The 26,466-nt window shown below is 37.4% G+C and overlaps 1 protein-coding gene across 1 annotated transcript in view; it reads right to left on the bottom strand.

The window, feature by feature from the left end:
* Nucleotides 1-26,466, bottom strand: part of cntn3a.2 (contactin 3a, tandem duplicate 2) — a 71,486-nt gene that overhangs the window by 12,134 nt on the left and 32,886 nt on the right. Inside the window, exons 9-19 of the mRNA XM_053482551.1 lie at nucleotides 26,332-26,461; nucleotides 23,913-24,063; nucleotides 17,331-17,458; nucleotides 16,115-16,284; nucleotides 12,276-12,393; nucleotides 10,947-11,105; nucleotides 8,544-8,693; nucleotides 7,900-7,970; nucleotides 7,380-7,608; nucleotides 6,445-6,554; nucleotides 5,939-6,125 (exon numbers count right to left, since the gene is read on the bottom strand). Of these exons, the coding sequence (XP_053338526.1) occupies nucleotides 5,939-6,125; nucleotides 6,445-6,554; nucleotides 7,380-7,608; nucleotides 7,900-7,970; nucleotides 8,544-8,693; nucleotides 10,947-11,105; nucleotides 12,276-12,393; nucleotides 16,115-16,284; nucleotides 17,331-17,458; nucleotides 23,913-24,063; nucleotides 26,332-26,461 (1,603 nt within the window). The remainder of the gene's footprint in view (nucleotides 1-5,938; nucleotides 6,126-6,444; nucleotides 6,555-7,379; nucleotides 7,609-7,899; nucleotides 7,971-8,543; nucleotides 8,694-10,946; nucleotides 11,106-12,275; nucleotides 12,394-16,114; nucleotides 16,285-17,330; nucleotides 17,459-23,912; nucleotides 24,064-26,331; nucleotides 26,462-26,466) is intronic.

The raw sequence follows: 26,466 nt of genomic DNA, 5'->3' as shown, positions 1-26,466 counted from the left end.
AGGTTTATTGGTAAAACTCAATTAAAGCATAACTTAAAATACCATTAACTGTTTATACAGAAACCTACGAACCAGATAAGACTGCCCATATGGAAATATAACTTATGGACAAATATGATTTTCCAATACATGTAATATCTTAAAGAACATACTGCATCACTCACTCACTCATCTTCTATACCGCTTTATCCTGTATTCACGGTTGCGGTGACCTGGAGTCTATCCCAGGAGACTTAGGGCACGAGGCAGAGTACACCCTGGACAGGATGCCAATCCATCGCAGGGCACACAGACATACACACACTCACACACTACGGGCAATTTGGGAATGCCAATTAGCCTAACCTGCATATCTTTGGACTGTGGGAGGAAACCGGAGTACCCGGAGGAAACCCACCAAGCACGGGGAAAACATAAAAACTCCATGCACACAGAGATGGAAATGGAGCCTGGCCGGAATTCAAGCCCGGACCCTAAAGGTGCAAGTCAGCAGTGCTAACGACTACACCACCGTGCCGCCATATGTAAAACATACATACAGTATTGTTAATTGTCACAGGCAACATTGTCACAGGCATGTCACAGGCATTCCGTAATTGAATGTAACAGTAGGCAACATCATCATAAACTTTTATGTCATATTGTGAGATGTACATGGGCGAAGCCACAGGTATATACCCACGGCTCTGGGTTGTGCAAAGGAAGGGTGGACCCTTTTAATAACACTTTTAAAGCTACTATTACCGTACAAATCCATATTATTGCGAGAAACACTCGAGTAAAACGAAAAGACAGTCCATCATTACTTAAAAAAATCAAGGTCAGTCCGAGCAATCTTTGATATATATATTTGATATATTGAATGTATTTACCAAAGTGCTGTCACCAAAACCATCAAACGCTATGATAAAACTGGCTCTCATGAGCACCATCCCATGAAAGGAAGACTAAGAGGTACCTCTGCTGCAGAAGGAAAAACAAATAAAAGAGGCGACAATGTCTGCCTTCATGGCCAAATTAAAAAACAAACAGAACAGGCTTGCTTTGCCTAAGAAACACAAGCATTGAATATTAGATCAGCAGAAAAATTTGCCTTAATCTTGATCCTAATCGAAGTCCAAATTTGAGATTTTTGTTTCTAAGTGGCATGTGTTTGTTACACATAAAGATAGTTAATAGACAGTAGATCCTTAATGTGTGGTTTCCACTATAATGCATGGAGGAGCAGGTGTGATGGTCTGGGGGTACGATGATGGTGCCCTTGATTGTGACTAATCAAAATTAAGGGCACACTTAAGCAGGACGGCTACCACAGTATTTTACAGAGGCATGCCATCCCACCTGGTTTGCACTTAGTGGGACAATTATTTATTTTCCCACAGGACACTGACCCCAAACACACCTCTTATACTGTATGTAAGAGCTATTTCCCCAAGAAGAAGAGTGATTGAGTGCTGCGTCATACAGTATCACCTGGCCTCCACAATCACCTAATCTAAATCCAATTAAGATGGTTTGAGATGAATCAGGATGAGTTTTGCATTTAACGTATCATCTGTATCACTTTATTCTGTATTCAGGGTCACCTGAAGCCCATCCCAGGTATTTATGTATGCATGTACTGTACTAGTATACGTGTGAGTGTGTCAGGTGGTAAGGTGGTAAACATAATATCTCCAGTATGAATTACCTTAAAATCACCAGGTTAAAATGTATTTGGCGATATGTAATATATGTTGTTTCTGTAGTTAAATGCATAGATAACACAGTATATTAACATTCAGGGGCATGCATACATCCTCATACTGTATGGAAATTAGTAATATATGTTTTAAAATATATGACAATAACCCCTGTAGTCCAGTAAACTCTGTAGTCCAACTAGGGGCTGTGAAGGACAATCGTGACCATTGTATTTAATTCAATGGCTCTGGTAGGACCTTTGGTCACCATTCACACATTTGGCAATGCTAATTACCCTTGATTAATTCATTAATTATTAATTACATAATTAATCTGAATGTACAGTATTTGCACGGTGGGAGAAAACCCACCAAGCACAGGGTGTGCAGAACGTGCAAACATAGAAATCAAACCCAGAACCTGGCGGTAAGAGGTGACATTCCTAACCATTAAGCCACTGTGCCACCACATATGATAATACACACAACATTAAAAGCCAAAACATTAAGCCCAATATTGTGTACGATCCCCTTATTTTACCAGAACAGCTGTGACCCCTCAAGGCATGAGTCCACAACACATCTGTACGTGTGCTGTAAATTGTGATCTGTCTTAATCACATTGCAACGAAGGGAATTTGGTAGCCAGATGAACAACCTTGCACTTATTGCCTGCTAAGCCCCATAGACAGCAGGCTGTGATGCACTGTGTGCTCTGATACCTTTCTATCATAGCCAGCACAGGCTTGGTTGCCCATGATTAGTCACCAGATACTGGTATATATTTAAAAAGTCATGTTATTAACTGCAATTAACACAGCAGTTGTGTAAGTGTTGTGGCTGATCGGTGTATGTAACGTTTAAAAACATTTCTGTGCTAATTACACTAAGTACATGTAGTATAGATGCATGATTTGCATTTCTGTATGGGTGATCTTTTAAAAGGCTTTATTTTTACTGAAATTAACAATTCTATTTTACATCTAACAAGGATACCATGTATTTGTATGCTACGTAATATCTTAGTTTTGGGTAATTTTTCCTTATTAGCATTAGTTCACTGCATTTAATTAAATGCCCACTATTCTGTTTGCTACATCCATGCTATTTATTCTTCCAGGCTTTGCCAAAGATGTGAAGTTTTTGCCGTGTTCGGTGTCATGCCAATTCTTTCTCTGCGCTTTCACCTAAGATACCCGAGTCCTCATCACTAAGAAGGCTTGTGGCTATCTACTCCCATCTGTAAGTAGTGCTATGAAAAGGCAGACCATGCAGTCAAAAACAAGGGGAGTCTATTAAATTTTTTATGTTCCAAAAAAAAGAAAGCAAGCACAGTAGGTTGTAATCCAGTGCTAATTCTGAAGGGGTTGCACCTGTTTCTGATGACCTTGTCTTTTGATTTGCTAAGAGAGGTAGTAATAGGTCAAGCAGGACCTGTTCAGTGCTTTATGTTCTTACTGCTTCAGAAGATCATTTTAAAGTCATGCCTAACAAGGAAAAGTGGATTCCAAAATCAAAGTCTTGCCCTTCAGTCTCTTTCAAGACTTATACAGCAAGCCTTCTCTCCCCAGAGGCCTTAGGGAATTAATTACCACTACTGAGCAATCATAGCTGAGTCTTACCATCCCCAGCATGCTAGTACACACATGGCATCCTGGCTGAATCTGACTGGCAAAGCATAATGTCTGACATACTGTACATTAGGATTACAGAATGTGGACTGTAAATCTAGACTTCAGATTCATGCTGATAAAATATGGAGCCACTTTCTTTGTTAAAGATCTATTTTTTGAGTTGTCTGTGAGGCCAAGTGCTGTATTGTGCATGAGGATTTTTGATGTTGCGCATAAGAGCCAGCAGTCCAAGAAGAGCAGTATACTGATGCCACAGTCCATCACACATGATATAGCTGTCTACATTTCCAAAACGTTTGTAGCATCACAATAAGGCTGTAGTGTAGGTTGTTAAATGGGACTTACTGCAAGTCTTGGCATGATTTGGCCATCATACTGTTGATGGTAAAAGGCAACAACCATTGTCATCGATGGTCGGAATGGTGTTACCAAATATTATCATTTATTTTTTCGACCAAATGTTTCAAAAAATATTTTTACCAAAAATTCCAGATTTTATCACATGCCTTGGCTGTTCTCCCATGTAGGCCAGAACTATGAAGCATTGATGATATTACTGTGATCTGCACATGTTGTCCTTTTTGAGACAGTGCACCCTATAACGCCTTCAGCCTTGTAGCTGGCCTCTTAAACACTTCTCTGATAATTTAGCTTCTTGCCTGTGCTTTCAGTTTGGAAGAATGCCCTGATCTTGGTAATCTCTGGGTTGTGTCATTTTTTTCCCACTTTGTTATAAGGGATTTCACTCCTAGAAGCTTCAGCGTTATTAATCTTTTTATAACCTTATCTAGCGTCTTCTTCTTTTAACACCATCATCTCAAAGGGGCACCGGCAGTTCCTTGTTCCTCATAACAGCAGGACTAATCTGACCTGCTGTTCTAACAGTGAGACCTTCCAAAGTTGGTGGTATTTATTGTAAAATAGTACAATTGGGCACAGGACTATTTGAAGTGAACACAAGCGTATCCTGCTTGACATATTTAGTGTATTTAGTTTGAGTGCTTATGAAATTTAAGTATCGGTCTTTATGAAATTTAGACAGCATTAAAAAAGGAGGTAAATACTTGTCAAACAGCTTTTATATTTTTGTTTGAAATTATACATAATTCTTGGGACATTTAAATCATTAGTTTAATTTTATACGTGTAGAGAGACACCAGTATGAACAGGAAAAAAAAACACGTTCTAATATACTGAAATGTAATTTTGTTGTGCCCTCCGCAATTATCGGCACCCCTCGTCAAGATTGGTAAAAATAATTATGAAAAAAAACATATCTTGATAAAGGAGCTTCATCTCACACTTAGAAGTAAAAACAAATCCTTCATCAAGAAATAATACTTTGTACAACCTGCCAACATCTCTCAGTCTTCTCCTATGGCATTTCATAAGGTTGGGCAATAGAAAGCACGCCATCTGAGACCATTCCACTTTACAGAATTCCTCCAGATCGGCCCTCTATTGTGCACTCTCCTTTCAGGTCACCCCACAGGTTATCAATGAGGTTCAGGTCAGGAGACTTTGGGAGAAGTCTGAGTGGTCAGCTAACCATTTTGGTGTTGATGTGACATATGCTTTAGATCATTGTCCTGCTGGAAAACAACTCAATTTTAGTTGCCCGGCAGAGGCAGCCAGATTTTGATTTAAAATGACCTGGTATTTCATGGAGTCCCTGATACCATGTACCCTAACCTGGTTTACAGGGCCTTTGAGGGAAAAACAGCCTCACAACAGTACAGGACCTCCATCATATTTTTCAGCCGGGAAAAGGTTCTTTTTATTATAGCCATTCTTCTTTTTACACCAAACCCACCTTGAGTGCCTTTATTGCCAAAAAGCTCAATTTTTGTTTCATCAAACAATAAAATATGGTTCTAGTCAAAGTTAGAGTAGTGTTACAAAATCTCCAGGTGCTTAAATTTGTGGTTATGGACAAAAATAAAGGCGTTTTCCTGGTATACCTTCCAAATAATTTATTGCACATAGGTGGCATTTGATGTTTTGGACCCTTTTGACTTTTAGACGGTGACCCTTGGGGTCCTCCACACTGGCACATATACTTGGGTCTTCTTCCAAGCAAATTTGTAACAATTTCAATTGATGCCCACTTTAAAAAAAAAATTTTTTTTTATTAATGCCCTAACAGTAGAAATTGTCATATTTTAGGGTGGAAGGTTTTTAATTATAATCTGTTTTTTATAGCTATTTTTTAAACTTATTAAGTTCAACACATTTCTCCCTTATTCAGTTAGCGTGTTCCTTTTTCTTTCCCATGTTGATGGATGATTAAGGTAATTTGGTCTCTGTGTCACCACATTTAATTACCCAGTTAATCAGGAAGTCACGGATAACAGTTTGAAAGCTCCTACTCACCCACTAATCAACTAAACATTAACTAAAATGTAAAATAATTGCTGCATGTGCTTTTGTTAAAATGATTTTTTTTTTATGATGGGTGGATTTGTTTTTCTCTGAATACATTTATATCAATTAAAGGTTGAATTTATTTTTATCTCAGTATGAGATGAAACTACTTCAGTGAAAGATGGATTTTTTTTAAATATCGTATACAGTATACATACATAGGATAACTTATAATTGATTTTATTGTCTTTTACTCACAAGACTTTTTGGTGGTGATGTTAATGGTTGGTGTGCGCGGCCCAGTTCCTGCTGTGTTGAAAGAGCTCACTGTAAGGAAATATTGAGTGTACCCCTTCAGACCACTGATGTTCACTGTGTTCTGGTTTGCAGACACTCGCACTTTACCCATGGTCTCAGGCTTAGTGTCGTCTTCCCAGTATATGACCTGTGTTTACAAAGCAGAGTAGAGACCACACGTTTTTGACTTGAAAAAGTAAAAAGAAAAGGCATGGTAATGTGTCGGAAATTTACAGTCAATACACGGGCCTATAATCCTTAACAATCTATTTTATTGTAGTAATATCAAAGAACAGTACATTATTTAATCTACGAGGTCTGATTGTTTTTATGATGCTGTGCATAAAGTCTGCACTAAACATAAGCAACCTCAATTTTATTTCTGACTGGTGTAATGTGGGAATACCAGTAGTGCGTTTTAACATGTGGGCGATTCCCTTTTATTTAGGAGGTCAGGAAAAACATACCTCATAACCCAAAACTCTTTCAGGAGAGTCAGAGAGTGTCTGCCAGCTCACTTCGAATTCGTTGTCAGAAATACTCCGAGCCCACACTCCTCCTGGCATTCTGCTGGGCTCTGTAACAAAGGAGAACACCAGAGAGTAGCATTAAAGTAGACTGTTCTGGAAATGTACAAAAAGACAACTGGACGAAAAAGAAAGGTAAGAAAAAAAAATTATAAACAGTAGTGTAGGCAATGGTTCTTGCAAAAGCAAATCACAATTCTTACATTTGCGGCAAAAGCAACATAAAGCATTTTATTCTAAAATGTAGATGACTGTTGGTTTTTTTTTTTTTTTTACTTAAGTAGTTCTCTTATAGTGCCTGGGTGTAATGTATTCTGGGTGAAGCTATACACAATAGTGGTGGGATTGATTTTCAAAAAAACACAAAGAGTGCAAGAAGTATTGTACTGTGCAGTTAAACCGATTATTAATCAATCATTGATTGGTTTACCCGCACTGATGATCGATTATAGGGTGGTTACAGACTCCACTAGAGTTAAGATCATCAAAATGTGCTTACAAAATGTCTGAAATACGTACAGTAGTTTGTTTTTTATCCAGTTGCAGTTTTCCATTTCACTTTAAAACAAGAAGGCACCAGACAACCCTTGTCAGTGTGACATGTCTCTCACATCATCATGCAATATTTTTTCAAGGATAAAAGCCTAATGTTTTGTGCTAAGCACATCATGCTCTGTCTGTGAGTAGGCGGCAGGCTGAAGATTCAATTCAAATTATGCAATTAAAAGTTCACATAATAGTAATAGTAACAATAATAATAAAGTAAGATAATTATTTAAAGTATATTTAGGATATTTAAAGTCAGATATTTACATGTATTTATGATCAAATTCTATAGCAAACCTAAAATAGTTTCTAAAATCTTGCTTTCTCACCTTCCTCTGCAGAGAACACTGTGGTGGCAGGGCTAAAGGGTCCCTGGCCTTTCACATTGTATGCACCCACTTTCACAGTAAAAGGAGAAAATGGTGCAATGCTCTCGTTGCGGTAAACATAGCGTCCTGGTGCTGATGTCACGACGTGTGTCCATGTCAGCTCACCAAGCAGCCGCAAAGCAATGATGTAACCAAAACCGTCTCCGTTCTGCAGCTCCTCAGGCACAGGCTGTGAGGAAAAATACAAAACTGTAGTCTTACTAAAACAGAGACACCATGTTCACAACTTATGCTAATGCGGAGCTTGTTGTCGCTTGTGGAAAATGCACAGTATGACAAGAAACTTGTTTGTAATAAGAAGCCACTGCACAAAATAAATAGCATTATAGGGCCCTAGGGCCCAGCTGGAGAATGGGTCTAGCTTTGGCTGGGGGTAATAAACACTGCTGTTCAATTCCATTCAATTAGGTGAAACCATTAGCTCACGCAAAGGGACTGGTAATACAGACAGATGACTTACCTCCCACGTTATTACCAATTCAGACTTGGAGCCTCCTCCACCTCCGACATTAGCTGGTGCTGTATCAGGAACTGGGTGAAGCAAAAAAAACAAACAAACAAAAAAAAACATTTCGCACTGAGAGCGGCAGACACACAGATATAGCACCAGCCTATGCTTGATCCTCATTTTGATCTTTATTTTCAGCCTCATCTGCACTTTTAAATGCAACAGGGTCACACCAATTACTTTGAAAGCCATTTAAAACCTTCATGAGCAGTCTCGAATAAGCTGCTCTTACATATAACAAGATAGATGGATTCAAATACAGCAAACTAAGAAAGTGGATGATAGTCAAAATTGCTTTTAAGCTAATATAGACTCGTATCATTCTACAAATCATATGTATGTGTTTTTGTTTATATGCATATTACAATTTGGTAACACAGTTATCATTGAAATAGCAATAAAAAGCAGTTTATTCTGTTTTTATGATGATTTTTATAACTTATTGAGCTGCATAAGCTTTATATTTATAAAAGAAGCCAAGGGAAGCGTAAAAAATCTGACATCTATGTTTAAGCATTACTCCAAAAATAATCTTAATGGCATAAATCATCATATCGTCAAACCTGTCATCTTGTCAATGGAATATTGATACGCACCAGCATCCTCGGTTCTGGTCTTGAGCGAGGCTGGACTTGGTTCTCCTACACCAACGCTGTTCCTAGCCAGGACTCTGAACTCATACTCCACCCATGCGTTCAGGTCCACCACCGTAGCGGTCAAAGTGTTCCCATCTATCACCTCTGGCACTGAAAAGAGATACACAAGACCTGACTTAGACAAATTGATCTTGATTACCCGCAACCCCAAAAGCAAGAACAAACTCATTGGACTTTATTGGATCTTCTTGGATGCCAAACCCTGAAACTATTTCTAATAATCGTGTTCTTTGTAATTTACTTTCTTGTATTGTATATGAATGTTTTTTAAGACAAAAAGTTGTTGGCAAATTCTTTACTCATAAAACTCAAGCAGCATGAACCCACATCATTACATATAAAAGTGTGTACAGTGTGTGTGTTAAAGTGGGAGGCGGTAAACATCAAACTGCATTTGAGTTTTCTGATTCGTCAGGTAGAACCAAAGTTATCATTACTTTGAAACCCGTACATTTGACTGCTACCTAAAAATGGGGATAATGTCACAAAATGCTTGTTTTATTATAATAATAATAATTATTATTATAATTATTATTGTTATTGTAATTATTGTTCATAGAAAACATACTGTAGAAAATGTAAAAACGTGATCATACAGTATGTATCTGTCCTCATTCTTTGACTATGTATGTGTTATTGTTTTTGCTTATTAATGTTTGTATATTTGAATAAAATGAAATAAAATCTACCTCACTATAAGAGGGGACAGTATAAAGAAAAAAAACTTTTTTAAATAGACAACATGAATCCTTATGAAAAAAAACTGACTCAAAAGGGAACAATAGTGTAATTTTTTTATTTAGGGCTTTCAAAAATGTTGTAACAACTAAATCATCTGTTAAACCAAATGAACTATAATGAGTTTCTTTGTTTGCTGTATTGCACCTAGAATTTAAAAACATATATAAAAAAAAATTTTCTACTCCTTTTAAAGTGACTCCATACAACAAAAAAAGAAAATAAAAAGCACTGAACAATTTTATGTTGTCAGAAATATTTATTTTTATATTAGTTCTGGGATTGTTCTTGCAAGAACAGTATTGTCAAGTGCATTTGTAGTGTACATATAATATGATAATTGTTCACTCATCTTAGCGTGAACATAGCCTTTATAGTTGTTATAGTAGTTGTTATAGTGTTGCATATTTCTCTGTGGGCTTTGCACAGTTTGCTGTTTCCTCTTTGTTATTTTATGAAAAATTAGATGGAGAATGTTGGTGGATAGGAATTTTCTGGTCATGCCACATATTTTCAATTCAGTCTGGGATTTCACTTGGCCAAACCTTTTTTTAGCTATTCGTTTTTGCCCTGTGGGCCAGAAATTTAACATATATTCTTTACAAACTTCAAGCGTTTTGTTACCTTTTTTTTTTTTTTTTTTTAAAGAAGTAGCTTCCTTTGGGCCACTGTGCCATAGAGGCGGTGATAGAGCTGATGATATTGTTTAAGTTTGCACAGGCTGTTTTATCTTTTTTTTTCCTCCCAAAAGATTAATTATCAAGCTTCAAGGACAGAACTAATCTGATCTCTCATTTTTAATCTGAGACTCCCTAAAGTCAGTGATAATTACGGAATAAGCATACAATAATATAAAGATGAATTTGAAATTAACCCAATTTATCCTGTATTTAACATGTATAACACGAGTGCTCAAGAAAATTCCTAGTCCTAGCCCTGATTATCATAATTTTTTTTTTGTGTTTGTGTAGGGGGGAGAAATCTAATTCCAATATAATTAAATTTGGGTTTGCAATAAAAAACATAGAGAGATAATGCCTGGCGGATACATTCTGGAGGCACTGTATACTATATACTATAAACTCAAACAGTAATAATTGTGCTGAAAGGATGGTCCGTCCTGAATACATTTTTGTTCTGTTAACAGAATCTAATTTTTCTAATATAATAAGATAAAAAAAAGGAATTTACAATGCTCATTAGAGAAATTAAGCCAATTACAAAGGTGTATATTGTAAAAAAAAAAAAAAAATTCATTGGTCTTCCCAAGTGAACTTCATGTTAACTGAAACGCATTTCCTAAAAGCACTTTTAATTATACAGCACACAGTTACAGAATGAGTTTATGCATGATTGCCACCATCACCTCTGAAGTTATATATTTATACATTTTTAAACGTATATTCAGGAATTTTATTTCTGTATTGCTGATGTGTGCCGATGTCCATATTTGAAAGCATTATATAAATCAACCTGAATTGGATTATCATTTCAAAATGAATATAAAAGAAATATTACCTTATATGCTCATGTTAAAGTCATTATCATGTCCATAGAACTGTCTATTGTACATGTTTGTATCTGTCAAACAGAACTTCTCTTTACCTGTATTTACAGCCTGCCACCCCACAGTGAAAGCTGTTTTGGTCTGGATAATGTAGCTCAGGATGGGACTGCCATTGTCCTGTCCAGGCCTCCAGGACAGCTGTGCTGTGCTGTCTGTGACCTCCTCTACTGTTATACCATCTGGAGCTCCAGGGGGACCTGGCTCAATTCAACAATTTTCATTTATGACTTTATTATTTTTTTTGGTCACACATTCCAACTTGAGTGAAGGCTAGAATCAGAGAGCTGGGTTATCCACTGAACAGTGAAACTGCAGCGATTAAAGGAGGATGCTGAGCAGCAGCAGTCTCATAGTTCTGGCATTTGCAGTCACTAAGCCAAACGAAATAATCTACGGTTTGCTTCAATTGCACTAAAACCCTGGAGCTGTCGAGAAATATGCTCTCTTCAGGCTGTAATATCACATTAGCTGCATTAATGTGATGTAAGGCGGTATGTGCTATAATATGACAGCAAACTGGGCTTTCCAGTAAGATGCTTGTATTTCACAGAATCATAAACAGCTTTAAACTCCTAATATATAACAAGTAAATAAATAAATACATAAATAAATAAAAAACAAACAAATAAGTCCTATAAGCAAGCAAGCAAACAAACAAATAAATAAATAACATTTATAGATTTTTTTTATAATAAATATATACAAATAATAAATAAATGGATATAATCAAAAATAAGCATATAAACATATACTTCAATAAATAACAAATAATTACATAAACAGACAAACAAATGAATGAATGAATAAATCCCATAATATGAAAACAGTATAATTCTTAAACAGACTATAATAACTTTCAATAAGCGACAGTTTAAAGTCTGTTAAGCCACTGTACTATTTCTAAGCCTCCTTTAATCTTTTAAACTGCAGATGTTGACCAAGCTGGGCTAAGATTAATTAAAAGGTATTGATCCTCTAAAGCTCATTAGTGCTCTATGATAAACACCTTTGACAGGTTCCTCTAATTAACTCATACTAAAGGAACAAAAAAAGCATGGATCAATTCATATTACACGGAGAGCACAATAAAAAAACAAGAACTTAATATTTTTCACATTTAAAGTTAAGAAAGTTATTGGTTTAAGGGGCTTAATTTACTCAGACAATTTCTATGTAAACATTTTCTACTAGAAACATAAATATAGCTACATTGTGAAATGCATGTAAAATTACATAACTTGTATTAAAACTATAAAAAGTAATTATTCATATTATTAGTATTATAATGCATTAAATATAGCCTATTTTTTCCACACAAATCTTTCCCCATTTGTAATGCCATGGAATTTACAAATTCCTTCTTTTACCTTTTACAATCAAAATAGCAGCTGCAGACAAACTTTCCACATCAGTATCGATGAAGCAGACATACTTCCCGGCATGCTTTAGCTGAATGTTGCGAATCATTAGATCTCCAGCCACTCCCTTTGTACACAGACACACAAGACACACACACACACTGGCTAAACTGTACAGAAATAACTAAATATCATGCAAACAAGTATAAACATACTGTACATATTCAAAGGGACTGCACACATAATTATAGAACTTGCATTAAATATACACATTTGTTGGTGTAATTAGTTACATATACAGTGTATTTACAATAATTTCAAATGTGTAGCTGGAGTTCATTTACTAAAGTTTACTATAGTGTGTAAAATGTCTGTCCTGGATAAAAATCCCTTATGCCTAACACTGCACCGGATCTAGCTACTAAACCTAGAATATAAAGGGCTCTAATTAGAGAATGAATACTAGAAGTGCAGTGATTGGATGCAGCGTGTAGACAGCCTGAATTACACAATAGTGCTTGTGATGAATAATAATTAACATGGGTGCAATTATACAAATGTGTTAATTTAATAACAATAAAAAACGCTGGCATGTTCACGCACAACTAAAAGTGTCAGCGATGTATTTAATTTATATAATCAAAACAGAAATTACACTTTGCAAGTAGTGGTAGTATTATCTGTGTTGGAAATGCTTATACTATGCATTAAGAGGATAATTCTTCCCTGCACAAAGGCACTAGTACTTGGTACACATTGCAGCCAATGATCGCTGGCAGCCGAACCGTAGGACCAGTTAAAGCAATACCAATTGCTTTGTGTTACAATGGCTCATAAACACATACATGCATGCATTAGACACTAAGTGCATCAGGCTGGCAGCTCATCTGGAGCTAGAATAAAGATCTGAACACTGGAGGAGAAGAATATGCAAAAAGGCTATGTCTGTGTTACTAGCCTGAAGTGACATAAATCCAATTGTTCTTGCTAATGTGACACAGATCTGATGTTTAGGGCTGTCTGAACACACCAATCTGGTATCTGTCACATTGGTTTTGAGTCACTTTTGTGTGTGGTTCTAGATCGGACACATATTCAATCCGTGGTCATGCGACTTGAATGAGAACAGTCAGATCAGATTTCATCCAACGCCATCAGTCAGCACCGGCAGCATGGGGATTTCATAGCGTCATAGGTTATTTGACTTTCTTCCTTCTTCAGGACTGCAACAAATATAGCCGACTAAATGCCTGCCATCTTCCTGAGCAAACTGCTGCTAAAATCACGTACCGGTGAAGTGGTCGCACAAACTCAGGATGTGTTTTATCTCAGATAGTGCGAGCGAAGCTGTATCGATATGCGCGAAGGTGCCTCTTTAGAGAACAGACACATCCATGTTAGAGTCAGATAAAAGTCACTTGTCATTATGAATGTGAACTATCATGACAAATCCGACCTGACCAAAATAATCAGAATTGAACAATGTGTCTTGTAATGTGAACGTAGCCTGAAGGTACAGAGCACTTTCATTAAGTTATTGTAGGTTGCCAGTGAATCTGTCACAACAGCACCTAAACACAAGCCTCATAACATTTCCTTTCTCTGTTCCCTTTTTCTCTAAGAGAAATTCCTGTGGTTTGACTGGGTTTGATGGCCTCGGTTACTTGTGCTCCTTTGGCCACACAACAAATAACAACAATACGACATATGTTCTAATCTTGTGCAGAAATATATAAAGAAATCATTAAATGAGGAAACACTGTTCAAAACAATAAGCCAAAAGCATAGAGATATCATAATCTCACTGATACTGATGTGATTGTAATTTTTAATTTAATCAAACATTACAGTCATGCCCCTAGGCTAGTAGAGTATTTACAGATTCAGAAGACTCAGAAGTATAAAAGCCAGCATTAAGGAATTAATGTGCATTTTGAGCCAAATGTAAGCCTGCAGCTTAGCTTTCATTATGATAACAGTCCTATGGAACTCCTCTAAGCCGTGGACTTCTGACTGATAAGCCCAGCAGATGGGGGACGTGGCAGAATTAATAGAAAACGGAAGCTTATTACAAATATGAATCAGTGTTAAACCGAAAATTTGGAAAACGCTGTGTGAGAGCATCTGTCTAAAGGCTGATTGATTTGGCAGTGAGTTTAGCTTGATCAGCAAATAATTAGTCTTATACTCGAGAACCAAACAAACTAATTAATTCACTAATTAATTGTAAATTCACTGCCATTGATTCATAAGCAAATGTACTTTCGTGATGCATAACAACAATCAAACATCAAAGCCAATCTAATTTCTTTATTTCATTCTTACCTAGGACAGCTTTATAAAACTTTCCTCGAGAGCTAAAAGCAATACAGATACAATATATATGCCTGGAAGCATCTTTTTTCCACCTCCTTTGCTGATATTAATTTATTATCATTACACTGAAAAGAATAACTGATTTCATATTAATCTAGCTCAGGCTTTGCAGGTTATTAAGCATCAAAGCAAATATGACTCAACCCATACTAGGGCACTGCATAGAGGACTAATTAACATTTGGTGGGAAGAATATTAAATAAAAGCCATTAATAATTATGCAAAGGGGACAAAGCAGAAGAGGTATCAAACAGAAGCTCTATCACAGGTGACCTGTGATCCTCATACAGTGTGAAGTTTAACCCCGTCATTTTTCACCAGGAGCAAAAGATAATAATTACCAGTAATTATATAACAATAAAGCAGTCTTAGAGTCTCAGGGTTTACTTTTAGTGTTATCTGTCTCAGTGATTATTATGTGGAGTATAATAATGTAATACAGGTAAACCCCAGTGGAAAAGCAAAATCTGAGTTAATAACAAAAAATAGTTAAAACATGTCACACCAATAACGACTAAAATCTCTTAATGAGCTCATATAAAATGAGGTAAAAAAAGAGCTTATGTACGATGGGCATTTAAGTCAAATTGTGACGTTTGATTGCGCAAAAAAATCAGAGGACAGTTACGAGAGTAAAAACTTTATTTCTCGATATAATCCCCTGCTACATTAATGCACTTATCCCAGCATTTCACTAGTGCTAAAATACTAGCGAGGTAGAAAGTTTCCTGATCAGACTGCCTGCTTCACGTTTGAAATACTGCCCTCCCAGGAACTCCTTTAATGGCCCAAACATGTTGAAGTTGCTTGGAGCTTGGAAGGATGTGACAATAACTCCCAGCTGAGTTCCTCTGAAGTGTAAGTGGTGTCGGTTGTGCATGATTGTACTTTTCTCGTAGGCAGATGCGTCTCTTCTGCGAGTTGGTGACAAATTATCCATTAATTTTCAAGGATCAGGTGTTCCACTCGCTGAATGTCCACATGCTGTTGGCTTCGAGCCACCTTGGCTGGGATCAAATATACTGGTGTCTGGCCTTCTTTAAAACATTTGTGCCATTTAGATGTTTACCTGCAGCTAACAATCTCATTGCCGTACAGTGAAAAGTCTTCTGGAAAGGTGATAAAACAGTTTTTCACGAGAAATTCCTTTTTCATTTAGAAAGTCATGGTTTGACTTGAACGCCTCTCATACTATTTTTGCTTTCTATTTTCATTTAATAAACCATTAAAGGCTAAAAGTGATTCTACTGTAAATAAATTACGTTTTAAGTAGACACCACAAGTGCCAGACACTTACATTTTACCTCATCTTTTACATACGAGCAATTCAGAGTTAAGGGCCTTGCTCAAGGGCCAAACAGTGGCAACATGGTGGTGCGGGGGTTTGAACCTGGGACCATCAATCAGTAGTCCAACATTTTAACCACTGGGCTACCCCTGCTCCCTATACAATCAAATGTTTTTTTACTTACCCCACCAACATGTTCATAGTGCGGGTCGAGTTTGTTGAGAAGCTGTCCGTTAAAGGCCCAGGAGAAAGACACATCCAGAGAAGCATCACATGCGATTTGGCACGGCAGCACGATGCTCTCGCCCACTATGATTTCCATATCCGCTGGGCCCTGAGTGATCCGTGTGGGATCTGGGCAGAACATCCCACACAACCTCACATTACAATATGCTGCTATGTGTCAATCAATGAATGTTCCATTTCAGGCCATGGAAACCTAATGAATGCTACATATCAGGATGAACAACTTTAAACAACTTTAGGGAAAATATAGTTTTAAATGATGAGGGCTGAACAGAAAGTGATGCAAAAGTGCGCATAACTATTTTACTAATTCACATAGATCATTAAAATGAAACATGTTTGTTCTTCCTCTATACAAAGGTAATAATCAACATACTGTAGTCACACAAGCAACGCATTTGTGCCATCGGTGAACCTGACTGTCTTTGAAAAATCCCCTTTGTTGCAGTTGATGGCCACCCACTGCATTACAGAATGTTTATGCAGATGTCACCATTGACAAGAGCGAAGTGCATAGATGGATGAAGAAGTGTAAAGAAGGGAAAAGCGGCAAATCAAAACTACACAGTTGGAGACAATCAACCGTGACGAAGGATTTTCAAAGCGGATTTGAGAGTTGTTAATAAGAATAATAAAAAAAGGCCACTTTTGCATTACTTTCGGTACAGCCCTCGCATTTCTGTGTTTCCTTTTGACAAGTAGTTATTTCCAGCAAGTAAGTACCAGCCTCATTTTAAATAAAGGCTAACCTTTTCTCTGATGTATCCAGTTGACCCAATTTAGAATTACAAATGGTAGATGTCATTTATTTTTAATCTACATATAAACTCCACAGTAGTAGAGCTATAAAATTAGGTTGCATACAAAAGTAAGCCTTAACTGCAACCCTGCATATCTGCTAGACTACTGCGAACAAACACTCCCTCAAGTGAAACTTACTATCTCTGAAAAGCTGATCTTTAGAAAGCTGGTTTATTGATCTTAATCTCTTGCATTGACAGTGACCAGAAAGCTTTCCGAGTTCAAGATAGTGGGGAATAAAACACAAACACCATCTGAATTTTTGACAACAAACACCTTATGCGTGTGGCTCTAAGGAATGTAGCACTATGAACAGCACACAAGCCAATGAAAGTGTAAAACAACACACTTACCTATGACCAGTAGTCTTCTGGTGGTGCTTGCCATCCCAAATTGATTTCTCGCCAGGCATGTGTAGCTGCCTACATCTGTCTTTGTCACATTTATGATTCTTAGTGTCCCATCAGGGAGAAGACTTATTCTGAAGGAGACAGACAAGTATTACCTAAAATTGAAACCTCTTTGGCCAAAAGACTGTTTTTTTTTCTTGGCTTTTTGAAAGGGCCATATTAAGGTGTTTTATTGGATTTGAAAATCAATCATCTCTTGGTGGTGCCGGGCTTTCAGCTGATGCATCTTCGTGGCAACAATGCATGTTTATTACTGTCAGTGAACATCCCTTCAAATGCGCAGCTGATGAGGCCTGTAATGAATGTGTTGCACTTACAGCCACTTCATACTGCACATTATTCTCAAGAAGCCTTTGGGGCAGCCGTGAAACCATAACCAAATCCAGCAAAGTTTTGCACGTCTAAGCTATATCGAACATATCTGAAACTTTTAAAAATTCATGGCATTTATACAGCAACATACAGGTATGCTCATTGTCCACCTTAATAGAAATACAGTACAGTTGCACAATCAAGCAGTTATCTAATCGGCAAATCAGCAAACAATCAAACAACATAATGTAGAAACAGGTCAAAATCTTCAGTTATGTCAGAAACTGCTGATTTTTAATCTCCTGGGATCTTAACATATAATGATTTACACAGAATGGGGCAAAAAAACAAACGAGTGATGGGTGGAAACGTGTTGTTGATAAAAGAGATCAGAGAAAAGTAGAAAGATTGCTTCAGGCCACCAGGAAGAATTATTATATATAATAAGTCATATAATCTCTTTCTACAACTGTGGTAAGAAGAAACACACCTCAGCATGCACAACACATTGAACCTTGAGGCGGACGGGCTGCAACAGCACAAAACTACATCAGCCTTCACTTCTGTCAGCCAAGAACAAGAATTATTGGCACCGGCTCATCAAACTGGACCAATAAAGATTAGAAGAAAAAAAAAAGCACATCGTTTTTTCCAGTCTTTGACTATCCAGTTTCTCTAAGTCTGTGCCCATGATAGTCTTAGATCACTGTTCTTTGATAGGAGTGGAACCTAATGTGGTTTCCTGCTGCTGTAGCTCATCCCCTGCAAAGTTAGATTTGCTGTGCGCTCTAAAATGTTTTTTTTTTTCTTACCACAGTTGGAGAGAGTGCTTATTTGAGTTACTTTTTCTGTCTACTGAAACCAGTCTATCCATCTCCTGTAATCTTTCTTATCAATAAAGTGTTTTAGCCTGCAGGTCCTCCCCTCACCTGGTGTTTTTTGTTTTTCACACCATTCTGTGTATCTATGTACTAGGAACTGTTATGTATAAGATTCAGTAGTACTGTATTTGTAATATGTAAAACATCCACTTTGACACCAACAATGATGTAGTCCCTGAAATTATATTTTTCCCTTTTTTTTTCTTAATTTTTTATATCACGAATACAAAATCAAACTTTCAATAACATGCATGCATTTACGGGAACATTAATTCACTCATATTCTATTCTTCCTATCCTATGTAGGATTGTAGGGGAGCCTGTAGCCTACGACAGAGAGTTCAGGGCACATGAAAGGGGATACACTGGATCCAGTGCCAACCCATCGTATTGTAAAACACCAATCACCCTACAATGTATTTCTTTAGACTGTGTGTGTATAGAGGACATTTAGAAACAATAGACATAATTTTTATGAACAGCTGTATGAAGAAATTGTTAGCATCCAACTTGTGCTCCTGAATATTTGTAACTAATGTAAACCTTGACTTGATGTTACATGTCGGCGTGGCAGATGTTCAAAGGGCCGCCAAGATTAGCGTGTAATGAATGGGAGCCCCATGTGGGGCTTAGACAGGCAGATGGTGGAGCGGAAGACCGCCGGAGTAGTTGTGGAAACTGCTTGGGATATTTTCCCCCATTTCTGGGAGGAGAACTTCTTTTCTCTTTCTCTTTATTTCTTTTCAGTTATGTTTAAACACAACTTCTTTGCGAAGACTTTTCTTTTAAACACAAGTTCTGTCTCTTTTCTTTTACACACTATTTTCCCTAGTTTCCCTGTTTTCTTTTTCACACACTCTTTACTTTGGCAATATACCAGAGCGACTCGCTCTATACCTGGTGCTACCTAAATGACCGCATGCCGCGTGCTGAATCCAGGAGGCCTATATAGGCGCGTGCCCAGGTGTCGCGCTTCTCCTCTGATTGTCTCCATGGGGTCGTTGCCTAGCAACCATGCTCGTGGGTGGCTGCGGGTCTGCCTGGAAATCCGTAGTGTAGCTGACTGCAAATTTGCCCGCGGCGTTACACCTCATATACTTTAAATTACATAATTTGCCTGGAATACATTTACACTGTTTATTAAACGTACAGCATTTAGCAGTCGCCCTTATTCACACCTACATACTTATAGACAACATTCACTCATTCTCACTCACTTATTCTCTATACCGCTTGTCCTTGTACATGGTAAGGGGAGGACTTGAACTGTGGATTTAAGACTATAGCTAACGCAAATCAATAAATTAGGACAAATAATACTAATCATTCAATTATATATAAAAAAAGAAATGGCACTGTATTTGAATTGACAAAACTGTCTGTGCATAGTCTCAAGCTTTCGATTGGCTCAGCTGCAGAAAAAAAAATTGCTCGTAATTTCTATTGTTAATGTTTTACAACAGTTTTATTAAATTATTAAAAAAAAAATCTAAATAATTTCCACTCAGAGCTATCTTTGCTGTTGATGTTTTATGGAGGTTTGTGGAGGTCAGAACATGCAAATCAACTGTGCCGCAGATATGCTTAATAATTTAAATTGTGGATCTATAACACTGGATCCTTATACTGTAGGATCAACTTTTTGTTTGTGCTTGCAGTTAAACTGAGCTGCCGATGTCTTACTGAGTGCTCTTTATACAAACACACCATGGCGTAACACTAATGCCTTTGTTTTACTCATGATTTCTTGACACAATAATTCTCAATCCACTTAATCCTAATTCACTAGAAAATAAAAAAAGGCTTAGATTCTTTTTTCATCTTCTATCATGAATCATTTCATACTTCACAGAATCTGTTCAAATTACTGTGCAGCCCCCTACCAGGCCAAGCTAATAGTGTTCTTTATAATTCATGAGTGTTATGGTCAGTGTCCCTCCACAATTGCTACTGCTCCATCACCTTTTAATAGCTGTTACAACACTACAAGCTTACTAAAACCAGTGATGTGAAAAAGGGAGGGACAACTAGAAAAGAGTAAGATAAAATAAGGGGACGTTACAGAATTGTAGAGGTATTTTTTTGTTAGATAGTTTTTACTTTGTTCAGAAAACAATAATTCACCCTTTTATTTAAAATACAGGACAGAATCTAACGTGAGGAATATGTGAGGAATGTCAGATCCTATTATTTATATACCAGTAAACTGGTGACAGGATAATAGGTACCCAAAACTGTATATGCCTGTTTGGACCATCCTGTCTAGTCCGATCCCACAGAAAAACCAATGCAGCACAACTTGCCAAAAAAGTAAACGCTGGCCATGAGAGAATGGCACCAGAACACCCAGTACACCACATCCCGCTGCACGCGGCGCCCAGGAGGTAAAAAGCCTAAGACTACTGACCCCGCCTCCAAATTCCTAGGATCGAAATCTGTTTCGAGCATCCATGGGATGCACCTGACAAACAACCCTAATCCATGAAGGGCCCCACTCTAGGGGTCGCCATATCAGATCATTTGATCCGCAAGATCTGGCATTGGTTTTAAATAGGATGCCCTTCACACTGCTGCATCTTTCCATGTCTTCAATTTAATCTATATAATTTAATTTTATTTAATATACAGAAATAAAGGATACAGTATACATGTATGAGTATATACTAAAGATTTTAAAACTATGAAATAACACATTATGTAATTAGGTAACCACAACAACAACAACAGTCAATTGTTATTTCAAGACACGAAGGTCATCCTTTCTGTAATAGTTCTCGCAAGAACAGTATTGTCAAGTGCATTTGCAAAAATCATTAAGCACCACAGTGAAGCTGGCTCTCATAATGACCATCACAGGAAAGCAAGACAAAAACTTCAAAGACCAAAAAAGGTTCATTATTGTTTCCACCCTCAAAAATCACTAATTAAAGCATTCTACATTAGAGTATTACAGTAACTGTTCAAAATAGATTATTGCATATTTTGGATGCATTCAGCATTGCTTGAAAATGTATAAAGAAATGAAAATCAGGAATGACCACGGAATTAGAAGATGTCCACACACAATACACACACCAATCAGCCATAACATTGGATCCATCCTGCTTTGTATGAACGATTCAGACTGGTGGTGGTGGTACTGTATAATAGAGTGGGGGATATTTCCATGGCTGACTATGGGCCCCTTAGTATGAACTGAGCATTATTTCTGTCCCACAGCCTACCTAAGTATTGTTCCTGACCATGTCTATCCCTTTATGTCCAGCAGGAAAATGTCCCATGTCACAAAGATAAAATCATATGCTGTATACAGTATACGGTACAATTGAAAGAAAAAAAAAACACTAAATAAATGTTTATAAGTGCAAAGGTACTGTTTCAAAAATCTATGAGCCCTAGATTCTGTGTGCTTACTGGGTCTCCGAGGTTGTTGGATGTCCCATTTCATATTTTCAGCTTTAGAATGGTGCTAACATGCTCATTCTGCATGCACTAACTTTACGAGAGCCCACATTGAAACACACTCAACAACAGACTCTTAATCAAACCCCTTTGACATTACTGTATATGCAATGACTGGATGGCAAGACTTAGATAATGCAGGTAAAAAAGATACACAAGTAAGTCCTGAAAAGCCCTTTTATTAACGTAAAACGACACTAGACTAAAAGTGCTTTTAGACAAACTAATGATAGAAAAATAGTGTCATACACAAAATGGCAATCAGAACAAGCAAACGTTGTGATGTAGTGAACATACAGATTGTATATTACTCAGGGAGTAACTGAGCAGACAGTTCTCTCTGTTCTCTGTGTCTGGGTGTAATAGAGTCCAGGTGGAAACTATCGGGACCGAAGAGTGTGTGCTGAGAGTTGTAGTTCTTAGTGGCCACGCTTTGGGCCAAGCTGAGTTTTGCGCATTGAAGACTAGCACCGATTCCAGCAAATTAATTTGACAACACATGCAAACATATAACACACACACACATACACACACACATGAACCACAGAACACACAAGAACCAAATCCCTTGTGTGTGTCAAAATACTTTGTGAGAAAAACCTGATCCTGATTCTCACATGGATATATGTTTGCCTTAACAACCTGTGTTTATCTCATTGTGGCGTTCCACATGCCTGCTTTTTATTAGCGTCACAGTTTCAAAACACATGAAAATTTTACTTCTATTATTAATACAGAAGCACTGGCAACGTTTCATTAAATCCTGTCCAGCCAGTTTTGCGTAATACTGTATCTAAATCGACTGGACAGCCAGACAGGCAGGCAGACAGACAGACAGACAGACAGACAGGCAGGCAGACAGACAGAACATTTTGAGCTTGGTTTTGGGTCCTCCAATGTATAAAACATAACGATATCATTGAAAGAGTGAGTTCTGTCCAGATGTACAGAGAAAAACATTTTTGGATCTTTTGAAAAAACTTTTATTGATCTCTATTAGGGCTGTGAAGAGGCATCAAAATAATCAGGCTATTACGATTATTTTTCCAAGATCATGAGAAACATTCCAAAAATTGTGGTATAAGATTATAACAGAGCTTGGAAATCCTATTTAAAGAAACTGCTGCAGAAGGCATAACAAGGTGTACCTAATGCAACAGTTTCCTGCACACAACAGCTGTATCTCAGGCCTCTTGTACACAAAGCAATTGTGCTGTTCCTGAGTTTTGTAGCATTATCTCTCTGTGATCAATTCTCTTTTGAAAATAATCTGTACGTAAATACTGAAGTGTATCATGGCTCCCAAGTGCAGCAAAACCAGTGCAAGTGACAATTCAAAGCTTCTAAAAGAAAAGTACCTAGCGATTTTCACTAAAATTTTTTTACTAGAGACAATGTGTGTCTGCAGACAATTATTTTGAAAATTATGTAAGAGTGAAAAATGGCTTTTATCTTGTTTTGCTGTCAAACTGTTAAGGGGGAGAAGGTCAAATAATCAGGGAAACAGAAAAAAAAACAATAGAAACTCACAATCAAGAACAAGCAATTTAAATAGATAACTTGATTGGGAGAAAATTAGGAATTAGGTGGACCAAAATTTTATAAGTGTGACCTTTATTATGTCTAAGTTGGATTTGGTGTGAGGGATTTAAGAACAGTGGCTCCAAACAACATTATGACTGAAATAAGTCATAGATCATTATGACTACGATTTTTGTCATGAAATTAGGATTAACATAAAAACTAATAACTTGTTTCTAATAACAAGAGAAGAAAAAAAGATAGACAGTACAAAAAGGGCAAATAGGAATTATAAGAGAATGTGCACTAGGGGAAAAAAACCTGAAGGAGTAAAAAGTAACATCTTTACCTCTCTGTGCTCTGGAGATGTTCACTGCCTTTCCTCCAGGATGTGATGGGAGGGGGATAAGCCTGGGGCTTACACTCCATGGTCACAGTGCTGCCAGTTTTAGCTTTAAGTAATGCTCGCACTTGGGATCTGGAGAAATCTGGGGGTGAGGCTGAGAGGAAGAAAAAAGTGGAACAAAGAGAGACATAATAACTCATCTAAGAGCAGAAGGGAGTATCAACTGATCTAAGGATAGCAAAGAGTGCAAACTGATCTACACGCGGCAAAGAACATCCAAAGTGTATAAACTGATTCTCCTTTGAAGGTGTACTCAAGGGATAAACATTCTTCCAAAAAAAAATCTTCCTCAACTGGTGTTTAGATGATGGTGATGGAGAGCGCTCTAACGTGTCTGTCCAAAATATCCCATAAGTGTTTAACTGAGCTGAAACTAACAACTAACAAGTGATGTCTCAGACCCTGTGGATTTGAGTAGTGTCATCCATGCTCCTGTCTCATAAGGACAAAAAAATGTACTGTAATCATAAAACAAAGGTGATGATTTAGCATAACGTTGTGCTGTTTTGTAGTAACCCCGACCATCTAAGCGGATGATGGGAGCCAAATTACTCCAGAACCACCAACATAACATCAACATAACAGAGCCACTGGAGGTTCCTGTGTCATTCATTGATAGATCAAAACTTCGACGTATTAGACAGACAGATAGAAGGCATTTAGTGATTCCAAAGGGAAATGATCTAAGACCTGTAGGACTGAAAACAGCACTAACTCAACCTGACATAATTAACACCATGATAGGTAAAGTGCTTTGTCAATACAAGTATATGGCAATACTAGATCAATACCAAGTGATGTAAGGACAATGAATAGCACCATCTTATCATAGAGCAGTGGAAAAGGAAAACTGATCTAACATTCCTTGCTGTGTGGACTTGCTGTTGGCCACAAGATAGCATTGCTATTACGTAATTAGCCTGGGGTGTTCAGCCAGCCCCTGTATAAAAAAAATAGTTAAGTTCTTAACATGCCATAGTGGGCACTTTGTTTCTGAAATAACAGTGCCTTTAATTGGTTCCCTCCTCACTCTCGTTCCTTTTAGACGTTGCTTTTATTAACACTCACTGCTTTCTTCTACCTTTGATCATAATGTGGCTAAAACGGTGTATTGAAATTATGCAAAAAATGAAAAAGGAGCAGGACTTTTGTTCATGCTGTTACGGTTGCAATTATTTTGATTTGGAGAACAAGACATTCTGTCATGGCAAATGAGTGCTCACAGACATTTAGAGATGCTCTTATTAGTGGTTTTATGGTTTTTTTTCTTCCTTTAGTATTCAATAACATTTCCCACCCATTTGCTAGACCTCTCTTATCACCATAGCCACTGAGTGTGGGCCAATTAAATATTTTTCTCCACAGCCCACAAATCAGACACTGCATTGTTTCTAGCTGTGTTGTGACAGTCCAGAGGTCTGTGTGGATGCGCCTGCTTGGTGGTGTTTATTTCTCATCTTCCATAAAGCCAGAACGCGGAGCTGTCTCTTGGAGCCACTAGAGGGCAGTATGTCTTAGTAGGCGTGGTTGGAGCCTATAAAAGGACATCGCCTGTGGTTTCGCACTCTTGGACGTTGCTTTTGTTGTGGCTTTTTTTTGTCTGTGCCGTGTGCCTCTGCTTTGGTAATGTCCTAGCTTCTTTTCTTGGTTGGTTAGAAGTGCATTGGTTCAACCTCACTAACCTGGTTTGGGTTTAGAGCTGTGGTTGGTACAGTATTGGTTGTGATAAAAAAAATATATAGAAGAAAAAAAATCATCATGGGACAGCTCAAATCGATCAATTATTGATAAACATATTGTGGTATTTTTGTATTCATTATTAAAATATGTTAATGTATTCAAAAACAGGTTCTGACTTTTTGTCACATGCTATTAAGCCAGGGTGTGACAATGCTTAAAACCTAATAGTTTGGGATGTTGGTAGCTTTCTGCAACCCCCAACCACAAAGTTTTAAACTACAGCTCACAATATTCTCACAAAACCTTGTAAATGTGCTTGGGAAGACGGTTTTTCAGGTACTGTAAGACTGCAAAACAAGCACTAGAACCAATTTCATAGCAAAACTAACTATCTATTCTTCATAAACACAAAGATATTTTAATTGATTTTTATTTTATTATGTTGCTTGTATTTCAGCCTGAAACTCTCTGGTTACACAAACATAGACTGAGGCCGGAAACATTTCTATCAGTTTTCCTCTTAAGTATAACAAAAGCGTTATGCCCTAGAGAGAAGTTTTCCAGAGTCCATTACATACTTCAGATGCATGAAACAAAGTAATTTGTAATGATGAAGGACAGAACTAAACAAAAAAGAAGCAGAAAAAGGAGAAAAATAGAAACCTCTTAAGAAATGTCTTACCAAGCACAACCAGCTCAGCGCTGAAATAAATGATGCCATGTTTGTTTTCCGCGACGCACTGATACATGCCAGCGTCAGACAGGTTCACTGAGACTACAGTTAGCGCTCCATTGTCTATGTGAATCCTGTCCTGCA

Source organism: Clarias gariepinus, chromosome 22 (genome assembly GCF_024256425.1).
Source record: "Clarias gariepinus isolate MV-2021 ecotype Netherlands chromosome 22, CGAR_prim_01v2, whole genome shotgun sequence".
Classification (NCBI taxonomy): Eukaryota; Metazoa; Chordata; class Actinopteri; order Siluriformes; family Clariidae; genus Clarias; species Clarias gariepinus.
This window is presented reverse-complemented; position numbering and strand designations above follow the sequence as displayed.